At 41.3% G+C, this 13,536-nt stretch overlaps 2 protein-coding genes across 3 annotated transcripts; both read right to left on the reverse strand.

The window, feature by feature from the left end:
* Positions 1 to 1,334: 1,334 nt before the first annotated feature.
* On the reverse strand, positions 1,335 to 5,361 carry LOC122995425 (coiled-coil domain-containing protein 92-like). 2 transcript variants are annotated; one of them, XM_044370652.1, is made up of 4 exons: positions 5,014 to 5,361; positions 4,525 to 4,688; positions 4,350 to 4,397; positions 1,335 to 2,559 (listed from the first exon to the last, which is right to left on the reverse strand). In XM_044370652.1, exons 2-4 carry the CDS (start codon positions 4,652 to 4,654, stop codon positions 1,826 to 1,828), a joined length of 912 nt encoding a protein of 303 aa, XP_044226587.1. In that variant the 5' UTR covers positions 4,655 to 4,688; positions 5,014 to 5,361; the 3' UTR covers positions 1,335 to 1,825. The 2 variants fall into 2 exon arrangements, with proteins under 2 accessions (XP_044226587.1, XP_044226586.1); XM_044370651.1 differs by having other exon boundaries at positions 4,525 to 4,673; positions 5,014 to 5,357.
* A 1,973-nt stretch (positions 5,362 to 7,334) lies between these two features.
* LOC122995427 (F-box only protein 40-like) lies at positions 7,335 to 13,236 on the reverse strand. Its single transcript, XM_044370653.1, has 9 exons — positions 12,998 to 13,236; positions 12,352 to 12,388; positions 11,609 to 12,176; positions 10,870 to 11,393; positions 10,145 to 10,324; positions 9,173 to 9,414; positions 8,819 to 8,950; positions 8,053 to 8,389; positions 7,335 to 7,934 (listed from the first exon to the last, which is right to left on the reverse strand). The coding sequence occupies exons 2-9, from the start codon at positions 12,352 to 12,354 to the stop codon at positions 7,722 to 7,724; spliced, it is 2,199 nt and encodes a 732-aa protein (XP_044226588.1). The 5' UTR covers positions 12,355 to 12,388; positions 12,998 to 13,236; the 3' UTR covers positions 7,335 to 7,721.
* Between the last annotated feature and the right edge of the window lie 300 nt (positions 13,237 to 13,536).

The following is a 13,536-nucleotide window of genomic DNA, read 5'->3' on the forward strand; positions in this document are numbered from 1 at the left end:
TTCCCCTCAGTTCATAAATATATTTTCCAGTTTTTTTTTAAATTAACTCATAATGCCTGTTTTTCACCACAGCTAAAGCAGTGCAGCTTTAGCTCCTGACTGTGCATTCACCAGCACAGATGTCTGCATCATTCAGAGGTAGAACTATGGCTTGTTGCAAATAAATCCATATTACAATGCAGATGGACAGTATGACTGTGAGTCATCACAATCTTCCTCGTTGCCTCCTCTGAACCCCTCCAGGTATTTGTTACTGTATGACAATGCAAGTATTAATATGCTACAGTGAAAAACAGTGAAAAACAATCTAAATTTCTCCCTATCTGAACTGGAAGCTGGCAAATCATTTCTTTCATAGTCACTTCATCCACGTAGTATATAAATACATGAATGATACTTTAAAGTCTCCATGTGTAGAATTTTAGTTTTTATTACTTTGGCACCTTAAGCAATGAACACAGATCTGTCCATATTTTAATCCCAGTCAACCTTTGGTTGTACTGCCACCCAGTGCTCAGATTGGACATGAACACTTATAGACAGCACACTGTTGTAGCCTCGAAAATTGTTCCAGATCCAGAAGTGGGCTGTGACCCACTCTAGCAGGGTTATGCTAACATTTAATACTGGTGAATGTTTATGTTATACACAAATTTAGGGCTGATTATTGTCTTGATGAATGAAAATTAAATCAAATCAAAATGTCAGAAAATAGTGAAAAATCCCTAAAACACAAGACAAAAGTAAGTTTGCAAACGTCATGTTTTGTTCAACCAACACTGAATATATGTGGGTTTTGCCAAATATATTCGCTTTACAGTGATGTGATATAAAACGGGAAAGCAGCAAATCTTCACATTTAAGAGGCTGAAACCAGAGAATGTCAAGTGTTTTGGCTGAAATAATGGCTTAAAAAGGATCAAAATAGTCGACTGACTCATCAATAAAATGTTTCAGCTCAGTACAATTTGAGAAATAATTGCAGAAACATACAAATTTAGGTTATGATGCAACACTAGTTGAGAGCCACTGGTTGTTATGTCTTTGTAGCAGCCATGTGGCAATAACAAAAAGGCCTTTTTCACAGCAGACATTTTGACATGTTACAGCAGGAAAAGCACAGGTGTCAATAATAAAATTAATGATGGCTAAACTCCATTAAGTTGCTTCAGTTTCAGGGTTCTGATATCTTTGTGCACACTGACTCACTGTGACCTTAATGTTATTAGTAACACCTGGGCTTTTCCTTCTGCGACAAGTCAAAACATCTGCTGTGAAAAAGGCCCATCATGCATTTTTTTAGGCATTGAAAACAGACAACATGACATCAGAAATACTGTTTTGCCATTATTAGGCACATTGCATGAATTTAATAAAGTGCAAATCATACAAAATGTCCCTAAGCCTTCTATATAGTGACTCTCTGAACCTGGAATACAGCTGGTGCAGTGAAAAAAGCAGGTTGCCACTTTGAACGGTGTTCACAGACCCAGAGGCAAGGCTACTAATTACAGGCAAAAGCCGTGATCGACAGTGTTAAAATCAAAAGGCATCCATATGAAACAGCTCCCCTTATTCACTCTCTCATTTCTTCACATTTTCTAAGTACATGTTGTACCATAAATGTGACAAATTCAATCAATACGTCTATGTGTAGCTTTGAGGTTAACATCACACGCTCTTGTGCAACTATGTCTAAATATCAAACTCACTTCCTGAAATCTACAGACAATCACGAGGTTACATCTCTCTCATCTCGACTTTTTTCTAGAATAACTGCATCAGGTGTCGACTGCTGGAAGACAACGTCGCCTCTCCGCCTCCGTCACAGAGCGGTTTCTCCTTCTCCTGCTCCCATGTCCACCCTCCTGTGCACCCTGCTGTCCTCTATATCCTCCCACTCGTCCATCGTCCCCTCTCCTGCATCCTGCGTTCTGATTGGCCGGTTCCAGCGAAGGAGGCGGTACCTGAGTGGCACCAAGAAGAGGGCGGGGTCAGGCATGGGGTGTGGCCTCTGCGGTGATGTCACTCTCTCCTGCGGGACGCAAGCTCTGACTCTCTCCTCCCTCACGCTGACACGCCTCCTGAGTCTCACATCCGGTTGGCTGGGAGAGGCTGGAGGAGGCGGAGACAGAAGCCAGTCAGAGCTTTCGCCTTCCTCGTCTTCGTCGTCCTCATCTTCATCCTCCTCCTCCTCCTCTTCCTCTTCCTCTCCTCCTTCTTCCTCCTTTCCGCTGTCTTCCTCCTTCCTCTCTGCAGTGCAGTCTGTGCTCTGCCGTTGTTTGAACAGTTTCAAGCGTGCGGTGTGGAGCTCGTGGCAGAGGGTCGAGGTGGTGAGGTTTTGGCGTTGCAGCTCACGACTCAGCAGCGTGATCTTGTGGCTGCGGCGTTTCAGCTCCTCCAGGAAGTGTCGCTCCTCTTCCCTGAGGCTCCTGCCAAGTGCTGATGCTCGTGCACGGCCGGCACGCAGCTCCCCACGCGCTGCGACCATCATGCACTGCTGGTCCTGCAGGAGACGCTCTGCAGCCTCACAACGTGCTGCCAGCTCTGCTTCCTCTTCTGAGACACACACAAAGAAACACAGTATGGACAAGAGTATAAATGCACATACACATTTAGTTTCTATGGATACTCCTGCCTATAAGAAAATACTGTAGGTGATAAGGAGGTCACTGTATTCCTCCTCAGGGTTTCATACTTGTCTGTTTTTCTCTCTGCTTCATGTCTCTTTCATTTCATGTTCTGGATCAGTCCTGCTCATATTACATTTCTTACATTTTTCTTTTCACGGTGCGTTTCTGTGCTCCACCATTTGCTTTATTACTGTCCGGATAAATAAATAATAATACACATATATACAGCAATTTAACTTTTCTATGATTCAAAGCTCATTCTGTAAATGTAAATGTTAGTGACTTAATGTAACTTCTAAAATGAAGGCTTCATTTATAGCAATCTTTTTTGCTTTTATCAAGGACTTGCTGGACTAAAGCACTTGACAGACATGGATGAAACAACGCAGCTTGCAATACATGCAAGTCAGAACAAAAATATGCAGTACCAAATAAATGTGCAATGTTATACTGCTGCTGTGCTGCTTTGAGTTGCGTTATCATCTGACTTTTCATTGTATGTTGTTGCATTTTCACATACTGCAAGAGGGTAAAGATACTAAATCACAAATCTATCTGTCTTACAGCAAACACAGACGATATTGTCACCATGTTTTGTCCTGTTACACACAACTACAGAATCTCTTTTCTCAAATTTAAAGATCCCTTCCAGACATGTTTTAAGACTTAAAAATACTCTGCTTGGAATAATATTATGTGTCTGATATGTTTTTTTTCCAACACAAATATCTCATGAAAATCCTTAAAATTACATCTTCTCCCTGATTAAAAATCCATAATCTTTGAATATGCATATATTTTTTCATCAAGTTCAACTGCTGGACACAAGATGTCTCCTACTTCACTGTTAAGTCTATTCTCAGTGTTTGTGCACTGAATGATTCAAGTTTCCACATCACACATGTTTAAGTTTCATACTGGACCACGATCGGCTCCAAAATAGTTGTGATTTCACAAATCATGCTCGTAGGTTCACCCATAAACTCTTTTCCCTAGACTCAGATGAAGGTGAAAACAGTCTTCTAGTGTCAAACTCTGCACATACATCTTTCTGCACAGTGAAGTTCAAACATCAAACTGAGGAAATAAAAGCAACTGCATGGAGCTCAATTTTGATCATTTTTATGTAAGGTTTACTTTAATGTACTTTACTTGAAGTTTACTTTACTTAAAGTACTTTACTTACTTTAATGGTAGGGATGCCAGCTGTGACTGAATTGATGTAAATTATATCAGAAACAGTGAATTGCATGATGACATTTACAAAGAAATGTCACATCCAATACTCGATCACTTCATAAAGTCAGAATTAGTGCTGATCTGGCATATCGGACCATAAATAAATATAGTAACTATTATGTTAAAAGCTCAAATGAAACCTTGTATTGCTAAAATGATTTAAGTTCCTGGATTTTTTTGTGGAAAAACCATCCAGATGCAATTATTATTCAAAGTAGAGTATTTTATATACAACTGAAAACATGTCTGGAGGGGATTTTTAAATATAATTATGAATCATGTTTATACTGATGGGAATGTATCAAACGGTTCATCTTGGATGACTAATGACTGAAATAATGGTCATCACAGTATCCGCTTCTATTTGAAGTCCTTGTGAATCTCCAGTCCTACTCTGCTCCATAATTATGATAAAAACTTTCAGCATTTCTCACATATCACTTTCCTCCTTGTCAGCAAGGAGTTATGGTGTCTCACCTGCTGTGGTTCTGTAAGGAAACCTGGAGTCCAGCTCACAGCTCAGCTCTGCAGACAAGAGGAGTAGAAGCACAGCAGACAGACAGGGAAAGGATAAGACAGCATGACAGACAGTCAGGTGGTTAAGAGAAATATTATTAAGAGATGGAGAGCGGCAGGTCACAGGTAGACTGACCATGACAGCGCCTTTTCAGGTGTGTGATCTCCAGCTTCAGACCGGTCAGCAAGGCCAGGTGCTCCTGCTTCAGGAAGGTGATGCCTCTCTCCACACTGGCCACCTGCTGCTCCAGCCTCCCCGCATCCATGGCTGAATCCCGTCACAACCTGCACACACAGATGCTAGTAGATGAAGTACAGCTGTTTACATTACAGAAGTGTCCCCAATTAAATCATTAATGTAGAATGTAGAGATGAAGCATATATATTTGCTCATTAGTAATATTATATTCTCTTTTACTGTGATATCACACCACTAATACACCATGCACTACTTATTCTGAAACATTCAAGAGGTTTTTTAAGTAATCCACTTATATGCTTATTTGCAGGACGTCTACTCTCTCTCATTCATTTTGGTTTTCGCGTATAAAGCCTGCAGATCTCTGCACCGTAGTGCTGAGTGTCTTCCTGTAACTGTGCAACCACCACTCTGGCCGTGGCCTACCGTGCTACTGAAGCGGTATCCTGCTCGAAACGTCTCTCATGGATCCTGATATCGCCCTGGTTATCTCTGTCCTTGCTGCAGCAGAAATGAAGCATACAACAGACGCGTGCACAGCGTCCAGTCTGCAAAACGACACGTTTACTCGCTCTCTGATGCTCTCAGGTGAGCTGCTTCACTGATGCAGCGCTGGCTGACGTTTTTCTTGGTGTGGACGAATCCTGCTGCAGTCACAGTCGAGATAACCTCCTCATAACCTTCTGATGGTACGTGCAGTACGGTGGCACCGCTGTATTCACAACAAAGCAGCCCGGTATGGAGGGTGATTAGTGCCACAGCGCAGCAGGGGGAGGAGGAGCTTCACATTCCGAATTATGGTACCAGCTATTGAAAATAACAAATATGATTTAAAAAAGACAATTTCCTTGGACGATAGCATGCTTATGTCTACCACTTCTGGACTGAAACAGGTCCTCAATGTTTTTGTAAAGCATGCATTCAACAATTTGTTAGGAAATTATCATTACAGCTTACAATAGTAAGGTGTTCAAAATTAATTTAAGACTACAGACAAACTAACAGCCACTGAATATCTTGCTTCTCATTGCGCTGCAATGATGTGAAAGCGTACAGGGTGTGGTCAGTACACTGTGACATCACAGTTGGGTGTGGTTACAGGTGAAAAAGAGCCCACTTCAGACCACACCCATCAGTGATGCTGGATCAGAGACACAACAGACCTGAAACTCTCAACCAGAGGGCTGTGAGACACTGATTTTAAGATACTCTTTAACAAATATAGGAGTAATTGATGAATGTATGAGAATATTGGGGTAATCACAATAAAGAGGACATTATTTTTTCTTCGCTCTGACCACATAATCTATTGATTGTCAGTCATTGGCCAACTGTTTGTTTCTGGCCAAAAACCACAGAGGCCAGTGGTCAAAGCGTGCCAAAACATCACTTTAAGTTGTAAACACAGCTTGTTTATCACAGAGTGAGAGAGAAGACTGATACTTTGCTGTTACTCTGTTCTGCTCACAAACACAGATTTGCTTAATATCAAGATCAGTTTTTCTGTGCATGCTGTCACGCTTTTGTATTGTAATGTATGACAGCATAATGACACCCTTGGTCATTATGTGTTTTATACACTGGAATTTTTGCACATTAAGTCTTGGTATCCTCCAAAATGAGGGTGTATGTTCTGTTATATCATTTTAAAATGGGAGTCACATTAAGCCACTCTTTAACTTCAACTTCAACGTTATTATTATCCCGAAGGAAATTTGGTCTACAGCAGGCATCAGACACATCATGTTACACAGAGACATATAAACAATGACAATAACAAGCATAATAAATAAAAATCCTGGAATAAATCATCAGCTCAAGTAAAAACAAAGACACTCCTACCAGAGAACCAAAGATTGAAAAACCAAAGATGGCAACAGTACGAGATCTAGTATTATGCACTGCAAGTGCAAAATAAATTTAAAAATCAAGTCAGGGGAAATTAGCCTAACAAATTAAGCCTGTCAGTAACAACAGGGATAAAGGGAACTCTGGCACACCGTGTCCTTGTTTTAGGCATGCTGAAGCGGCGGCCAGAGGGCCAAAGTTGATGATCAGGACAGTTAGATAGTGCGCTTATTGTAAATGTCCTGGAGCTGGACTTGCTGCATTCTGATCACCTTACTGGCCACTTTAACAAGCTTTAACAGCCTATTTTTTACTGGACAGGGTGAGGCGACCAAACCAGGCCACAAAGCAAAAGGTACAAACAGATTAAATAAAACACTAATAAAACAGAGTCATTAAAACATTACACACTTTAAACAAATTCATCCTCCTTAAAAAAACACAAGCGCTGCTGGATGGTAGTGTGATTAATACTGCCAGGCTGTGACTTTTAGAAAATCAACAATCATGTCTTTATTTTTTGACACATTTAGGTAAGAATCATTGCACCAAGCTATAAAATCATCGACCACAGGAAGACTAACTATGGCTAACATGCCTATTTTCATAATTACTTCTGCAGTCATTTGTATACAAGATAAAAAGCAATGGTGAGAGAACTGTATATGGGTGTATGTACAGTATGTGCAGTATGTCTGGCCATGAGATTGTATTCAGTGCAGTATTCATTTGAACTCAGTTCACCCACCAGTGATTTGAGGCAAACAGTATGTCTTTACTAATGTAAATTATATCAAACTGATTTAAGTCATATAAGAATAGTATCTCTTAAAAGTCTTTAATTGTTCATTTCTTTGCCACTACGTACTATGTGGATGACTGACGACTCTACACAAACACAACATGACTGGTTTTATCTAAACATTTTCATCAGACTGCTGTTCTTCTTACAAGATGATCTGGAGATGCAGGTGAAGAGACAAAATGTTTATATGCTTCAGCATCATCATAATAAACCTTTTTTTTTTACAATGAAGAAATCTTGCAGCAAATGAATAAAAGATTAATACATAGGGCATTATTTTCATTTTTAAAAAATACATGTTAATCAACAATCAACAAGTATGAAAAACAACAAATACTGCACAAGTTCAGGTTGATTTATTGTGTTTTGAAATACTGGTTATAATACATCATCCCTAGCAGTGTAATCTGGGCATCAGTGTAAATTGAACACAATAAATTCTTTTAAAGTATGCATACAAGGTAGAATTAAATGGATTTTTTCACTTTTGCTTTCTGCTTGCTGTGAAATGGTTGACCAGACTCGGTCTCCCCTGGCTGCTCTCCTGTTTCTCACTTAAGCTCAGGAGGGGAAAAGGTTTGCTGAGCAGACAGGTCTCGTAGTAAGGACAGACTTTTAGATGAGCAGATATAGGAGGGATGTCTTCCATTTGCCATGAATCCACTGAAGAGAAGAGGTGACTGAACTCCCATACCTAAAGAGAAGCAGGAGTCAGGAGGAGAGAAAAGGAAAAATCACAGCTAGTAGTGGATTCATAGTTAAACGATACTAAAATAATGGATGGATTGGATTATTTTGTAGGTATAGCTCACTGGTTTGGCCTTCCACTTGGTTCCTCCATGTGAGTAGGTCTTCCTCTCCCATTGGAGGGTGACCATCCCCCTCTCCTGCAGCAGCGTGGAGCAAACCTCCCTCATGAGCCGGGACACCAGAGCCAGCTGGGACAGGGACAGACTGTCCAGGAAACTGGCCATGTGGCACAGCACCTCATAGGGCAGCGAGCTCAGAGCATCCTCCCCTCCTCCTCCTGCCCGACTTCCTCTCCTCCTCTGGGTGTCGGAGGTGTCTGTTGAGCTCCCGGACGGCTGTGAGTCATTATCTAGTGAGGGTACGTGGGTCGGACGTAAGTTGAAACTCCTCAGCTGCTGACTGTAGGAAAAAAAAACATTCATTAAAGCAAGTCGAGGTGCAAAATGAGTTTGTTAACTAAAACTGTTTTTATCTGACTTTAAGATTGTGTTTGGTCTAGAATTTAAAGTTTAGCTTTATTTTTCTTAACTGTGTTGTGAAGTGTGAGCAGCAACAACATGTATATCAGAGCAACATTTAAATTCAAAAGTAGACATCTTATTTAAATCAAACATCAATCAAGATTTCATGGCGTTTTCTGGGATTTGATGAATTGTGTTTTAAAATGAAGGTTGTTATTGTACAAATCATAGTCGCTGTTGAACTGATATTGTCGTCTGCAGATCATGCAGAATATCTACTTAGAATTTAAAGCTGTGAAAATATTAAAAGGCAAATGGTCAGACCCAAATATTCTGAACTGAACTGATGAATTTAAGATGTGCTCACTTGTAGGTGACGGTGGCTTTATGTGTGGAGGGCTTGAACCTCCTCTGGCTGTAGGTGCATCCCAGGTATGCCAAGGGGCATCTCTGCTCGAACCATCCGCTCAGACACGTCTGAATGTCGCTGTGGACGTTCCTGAATCACAGCGAGCGCAGTTTACCAGCACAATTACACATCTACATTTTTTCCATTAATATTAATCCTTTGAGATACTTCAGTGACTTCTAGATACAGCATATACTTACAGAGGTTTTGATATTATTACCTTTGTGATATTAAGACATGCTGTTTTAAAAAGCAATATGATTCAAACTACAAACTCAGTCAAACAGACACATTAGTGTAATTCACAGACACCTGAAATGTGTGGCGAACTCCCTGCGTTGGAAGGTGTGACCACAGAGGAAGGTAAAAACACTGCTGGCTCTGTGGTGTCTGCTGTTTACGCTCTGGGCCTGCAGCTGCAGATGAAGCTTCAGCGGTCTGTCCACCATCACGTCTGCGAGGGTCGACTTCCCTTTAATTGGTGCCGAGTGGAACAAGTGCGTTTGTGTTCCCAAGTCAACATACAGCCCGTCGGATGCTTTTGACTCACTGATCTGCATGAAAACCAATCGATCATGGTACCTGATTAGTTGTAGTTAAAGCATTTTTTAGCCCATTTACAGTCAAAAATCATGTATACTTTAAACACTTTCAAAAGCATTTCATAGTGTTTTAAACTTCTAAGTTTTTTCCTGCATGTTAAAGTATGGCAACACTTATAAGGTACACAAAATACCTTAAAGGGAAGGTGCACTGATCTTACATATCAAAGTATGTTTACAGGTCTTGGGGAATATTACTACATATGTGAAAAAAGTTTTAAAGCCTTTTGTGGCTGCAAGGGGAGCCGCGTGAAATTTGATTGCTTGAGGCTACATTAGCCACTACTAGAATATTCTCAGTTGCATTGTGGGTAATATAGGTGCCAGGTTTTAACAAGGAAGAGGATTAAAAAAGACAGTGTCTCTGGTACTCTGTTCTAACTGTCCTTTGTGACTCAGACAATGTTTAGAAGTGCAATGCTTAATTGTGGAAGTATTCTTTTGATATCCACATTCACATCATTATCGCATCATAGCTGTTTATTCTGAATACTTATTAGTGATTCATCAACTATCAGGTTGTTCCTGATTTGTTCCATAATGACTACTCAGCATTTTGTGTAACTTGTGTGACGTGTTACCAAAAGTATTGAGTACATACAGTACATGGAGCCACTTTCATCATCCTCACATGGTGGTTTATATATTTCTATTTATACTGTCATTAAGATATTTGACTGACCTTGTGACCCTTGACCTCCTTCTCAGCGTATCCCAGCAGGGTGGCTGCTGCTTCATCAGTGAACCAGTCTTCTTCATTGACTCCGAGGTCTGACGTGTCCACACCGCGAGCCTCACTTGGAGTAGTTGCAGTCGTGTTGTACAGATGAACCCGCCGCCTGTAGTGATAGCTGTCAGGGACCTTATAGGACACAAAAGATGAGACAAGCACACAGAAATAACTGAACTGATAAACTGCATATCAGAGACAACTAACAAGTTAAGAGTCACAACCAGACGCAAAAAACTGAATGCTGTTGAGAGGATGGAGCACTTCTGAGCTGCAGTAGTGTTCACTTCCTGTTGGTGGGCAAGTGCCCAACATCAGATTTAATTTCAAACAAAAAGTGGTTTAAAATTTTTGTTACTGCCCACTGTGGGATTAAAGGCAGGAAAATGCTCAAAACAAACTAGTTTGTAGAGATAAAAGTATGAATAGTGACAGAAATCATTATTGTTGAGAATGAAAAAGGGGCACTATGGAGAGAAATTCAAATGCTGCCTAATCTCTCATCTTCGAACACCTGACCAATCACACGTGCAGTGGGCCTGAATATCTGATTGTTGGCTCTGCAAAGTTAAGGCATCAGTATGCATCAAGTGATGGACTGACAAGCACATCAATGCCTTAAAAGGTTGATGAAAAAAGTTCTATTTTACTGTAAAAAAGTGGTGTGAAATCATCACCTTGAAAGAGCGCAGGGTCTGAACTGGGATCGGCTCCAGACTGCCATAAACAAAATCTTTCTCTCTTGGTGTGCAGGCCTCCATTTGCCCAAAGGCGAGCAGCATGCGCCCGTGATGCACCACATACATGTTGTACTCCTGCGGGGTGAGCTCCTGTCCCAGACGCTCCAGCACCCCCTCCTGCCATGGGGCCTGTCCGGTCTTACTTGTGTCCGGCGCAGGGCAGTTTTTCTCTGCAGCAGCCTGATCTTTCTCTCCTCTGTGGTCTGCACTTGTGTTGTTCATCCCACTGCTTTGCCTTTCATCCTTCTTTGAATCTCTCTCACTCTGGGACTTCCCCTTCTCACCTGGTTTCACCTTCTGTTTGGGGTTCTTTTGGTTTGCCTCAGCGACAGCACAGCCACCCTTCTCCATGTTGAACATCATCTCACACAGGTTGTATTTCTCTTTGCTGAGGCTTAAATCTGGCTTCACATTGTTCTGAACAGTCTCTTCGTCAACATCAGTCTCACACACACTGTTTTCTGCAGAAATAGATGTATGAAGGGTTTCATTTCATTTTCATTTCTTCTCCACATTTTCCTATTAAAACTCTTTAAAAATCAGTGTTTTGCAGTTAAAGATCTCCAGATGACATGACTGCTCACTCTAACAGTTATTCACATTGGACTTTACTTTATTACGAGGCCTCATTTTGTTTTAAAAAGTCATTTCAGACAGAAGCAGCCCGATGACTCACCTTCATTGGTGTTTTTGTCTGGGACACCATTAACAAACCCTCCCATTGCTGTCTCTTCCTTCTTCTCTTCCCTTGTTTCCTCCTCCACTTCTTCTGTTTGCATCAGCTCTGGGTAGAGGGGCTTCATTTTCAGGCGGGCATAGAGGTCTGACTGATCGACCAGGGCCATAGCAAGATCCAGGGCCTCCTCTTGTCCCTCATTTTCCTTCAGCACATTCTCCTGCAGGGCCTTGTAGCTGTGTGGGTCTGTATCATCAGTCGGCCAGCGGAGCCAATCCATGGAGCAGCACACTACGCTGGCCGGACACACCTGGAGGTGAGCTGCCCGTGAGGAGCGGGTCAGGTGGACTGGGCAGCCGTACTCAGCGTTGAGGCAGGGCACCCTGACGTTGGGGCAGAGCAGCAGGTGATCCTCCTCTTTGCACAGGTGGAAGACAGCTCCACAGAGCAGGCGGCAGGGGACGACCGAACAGCACACAGAGACCTCCACCCGAGCCCTGCAGCGCCGGCTGTAGCAGGAGTCACAGTGGACATGTTGTCGTACCCTGGGGGCTCGAGAACGATGACTCTGATTGGATGAGAAATAAACAGAGAGGAGCCAACTAGAATGAATGAATGAGGAGAACGATGGAGATTCATGACACTGAATAACCCATTTCTGTAAGAAATAGAGTTTGAATGCAGCACATTAAGACTGTATAATACTCTTTTTTGGAATTGTATTTGGAAAGTTTGTGACTCACCATATCTACAGGACTTTCTATCAGAAGTTTTGTAATCCTGCAAGAAAAATACAAAATAATATAAACATTGATACTTTAATCTGTATCATTAGCCCCAAATAGTGAACCACATTCCCAACCCTTAACCCTGAAAACAAAACAATAATATGATCCATCATTATATAGATATAGATATATATAATATATCTATATATATTATATATATATCTACAGATAACAACCAGGTCACCCATAGAGGGATTTTCAGAGGCTTAGTGACAGTGGTAAAATTATCCACTAATTCACAAGGAAAAGATTTGAAAATCAGGCCACACAACAAATCAACAAGAAATTTAAAAATAAATTATGTGAAACATTCCTGGTGCAATATATTTTGTCCTTCACACACTAAACATAGAATAACTTTTACTTGGCTCCAGAGCAATCATTTTTGAGGATCTGATATTCAAAGTAAATTGTAAACTATGGGCCTATATTGCAATGTTGTTCAGTTAGGCATCCTGTGGCACGGTAAATCAGCTTAAATCAAGACAGACGAGCACAAAAAATCACCTGAAATACTAAACAACATCATCACTTGTGTCTTTTTGTAAATTAAGATAAACAATTTCAACACGTTCACAGTGGAAACAAACCAGGGTCTTACCAATGTGCCACGGCAGGCGTGTTGCTTCCTCTCTTTGGTCTTATAACGTTGCTTTCAGTCCCTGAACTTTTCAACTGGCAGGTTAAAATTAGCCAAGCAGCACCAAGCAGGTTCAGCAGGAGAAGAAACTCCCCCCTCAGTCTGCAGCAGCGGATTCAAGCCACAGCAACCAAACTTTAAGTACCTTTTATCTCTTTACTGTGGGGCTCAATGACTGCATCTGAGTAAATGACAAACTGTTTTCAGTGCAGAATAAATCTACAGAATAATCTTCTTTTAGAATAACTGCAACAAAATACATACTAACAGTGATTTGATCATATTCAAATCTCCACTAGAGGACACTGTTTGGACATTAGATAAGACTCATTGCAGGCAATTGCAGACTCAAAATGAGTCTGCAATTGTCATCAGCTCAACAGTATGACTGAGGGAGGAAGGTGAGAGAGATTTCCTTTCTGTAAACGGCTGAGAGGGCTAGTAATCCAAACCATGCGTCTGACCACCTGTGTAACATTTCTTGGTCAGTGCTTGGCTCT

The sequence above is a fragment of the Thunnus albacares genome, chromosome 13 (genome assembly GCF_914725855.1).
Source record: "Thunnus albacares chromosome 13, fThuAlb1.1, whole genome shotgun sequence".
In the NCBI taxonomy this organism is placed as follows: Eukaryota; Metazoa; Chordata; class Actinopteri; order Scombriformes; family Scombridae; genus Thunnus; species Thunnus albacares.

What these genes read in the sequence shown, in the direction of transcription:
- LOC122995427 (XM_044370653.1), bottom strand. An exon ending in GAGTTCGCCACACATTTCAG is followed by an intron (nt 8,951 to 9,172) that starts GTGTCTGTGAAT and finishes GCTGTGATTCAG; the next exon opens with GAACGTCCACAGCGACATTC. An exon ending in AAAGCCACCGTCACCTACAA is followed by an intron (nt 8,390 to 8,818) that starts GTGAGCACATCT and finishes TTTTTCCTACAG; the next exon opens with TCAGCAGCTGAGGAGTTTCA.
- LOC122995425 (XM_044370652.1), bottom strand. Translation starts at nt 4,654, where the DNA reads ATGGATGCGGGGAGGCTGGAGCAGCAGGTGGCCAGTGTGGAGAGAGGC. An exon ending in CCTGAAAAGGCGCTGTCATG is followed by an intron (nt 4,398 to 4,524) that starts GTCAGTCTACCT and finishes TCTTGTCTGCAG; the next exon opens with AGCTGAGCTGTGAGCTGGAC. An exon ending in TCCTTACAGAACCACAGCAG is followed by an intron (nt 2,560 to 4,349) that starts GTGAGACACCAT and finishes TGTGTGTCTCAG; the next exon opens with AAGAGGAAGCAGAGCTGGCA.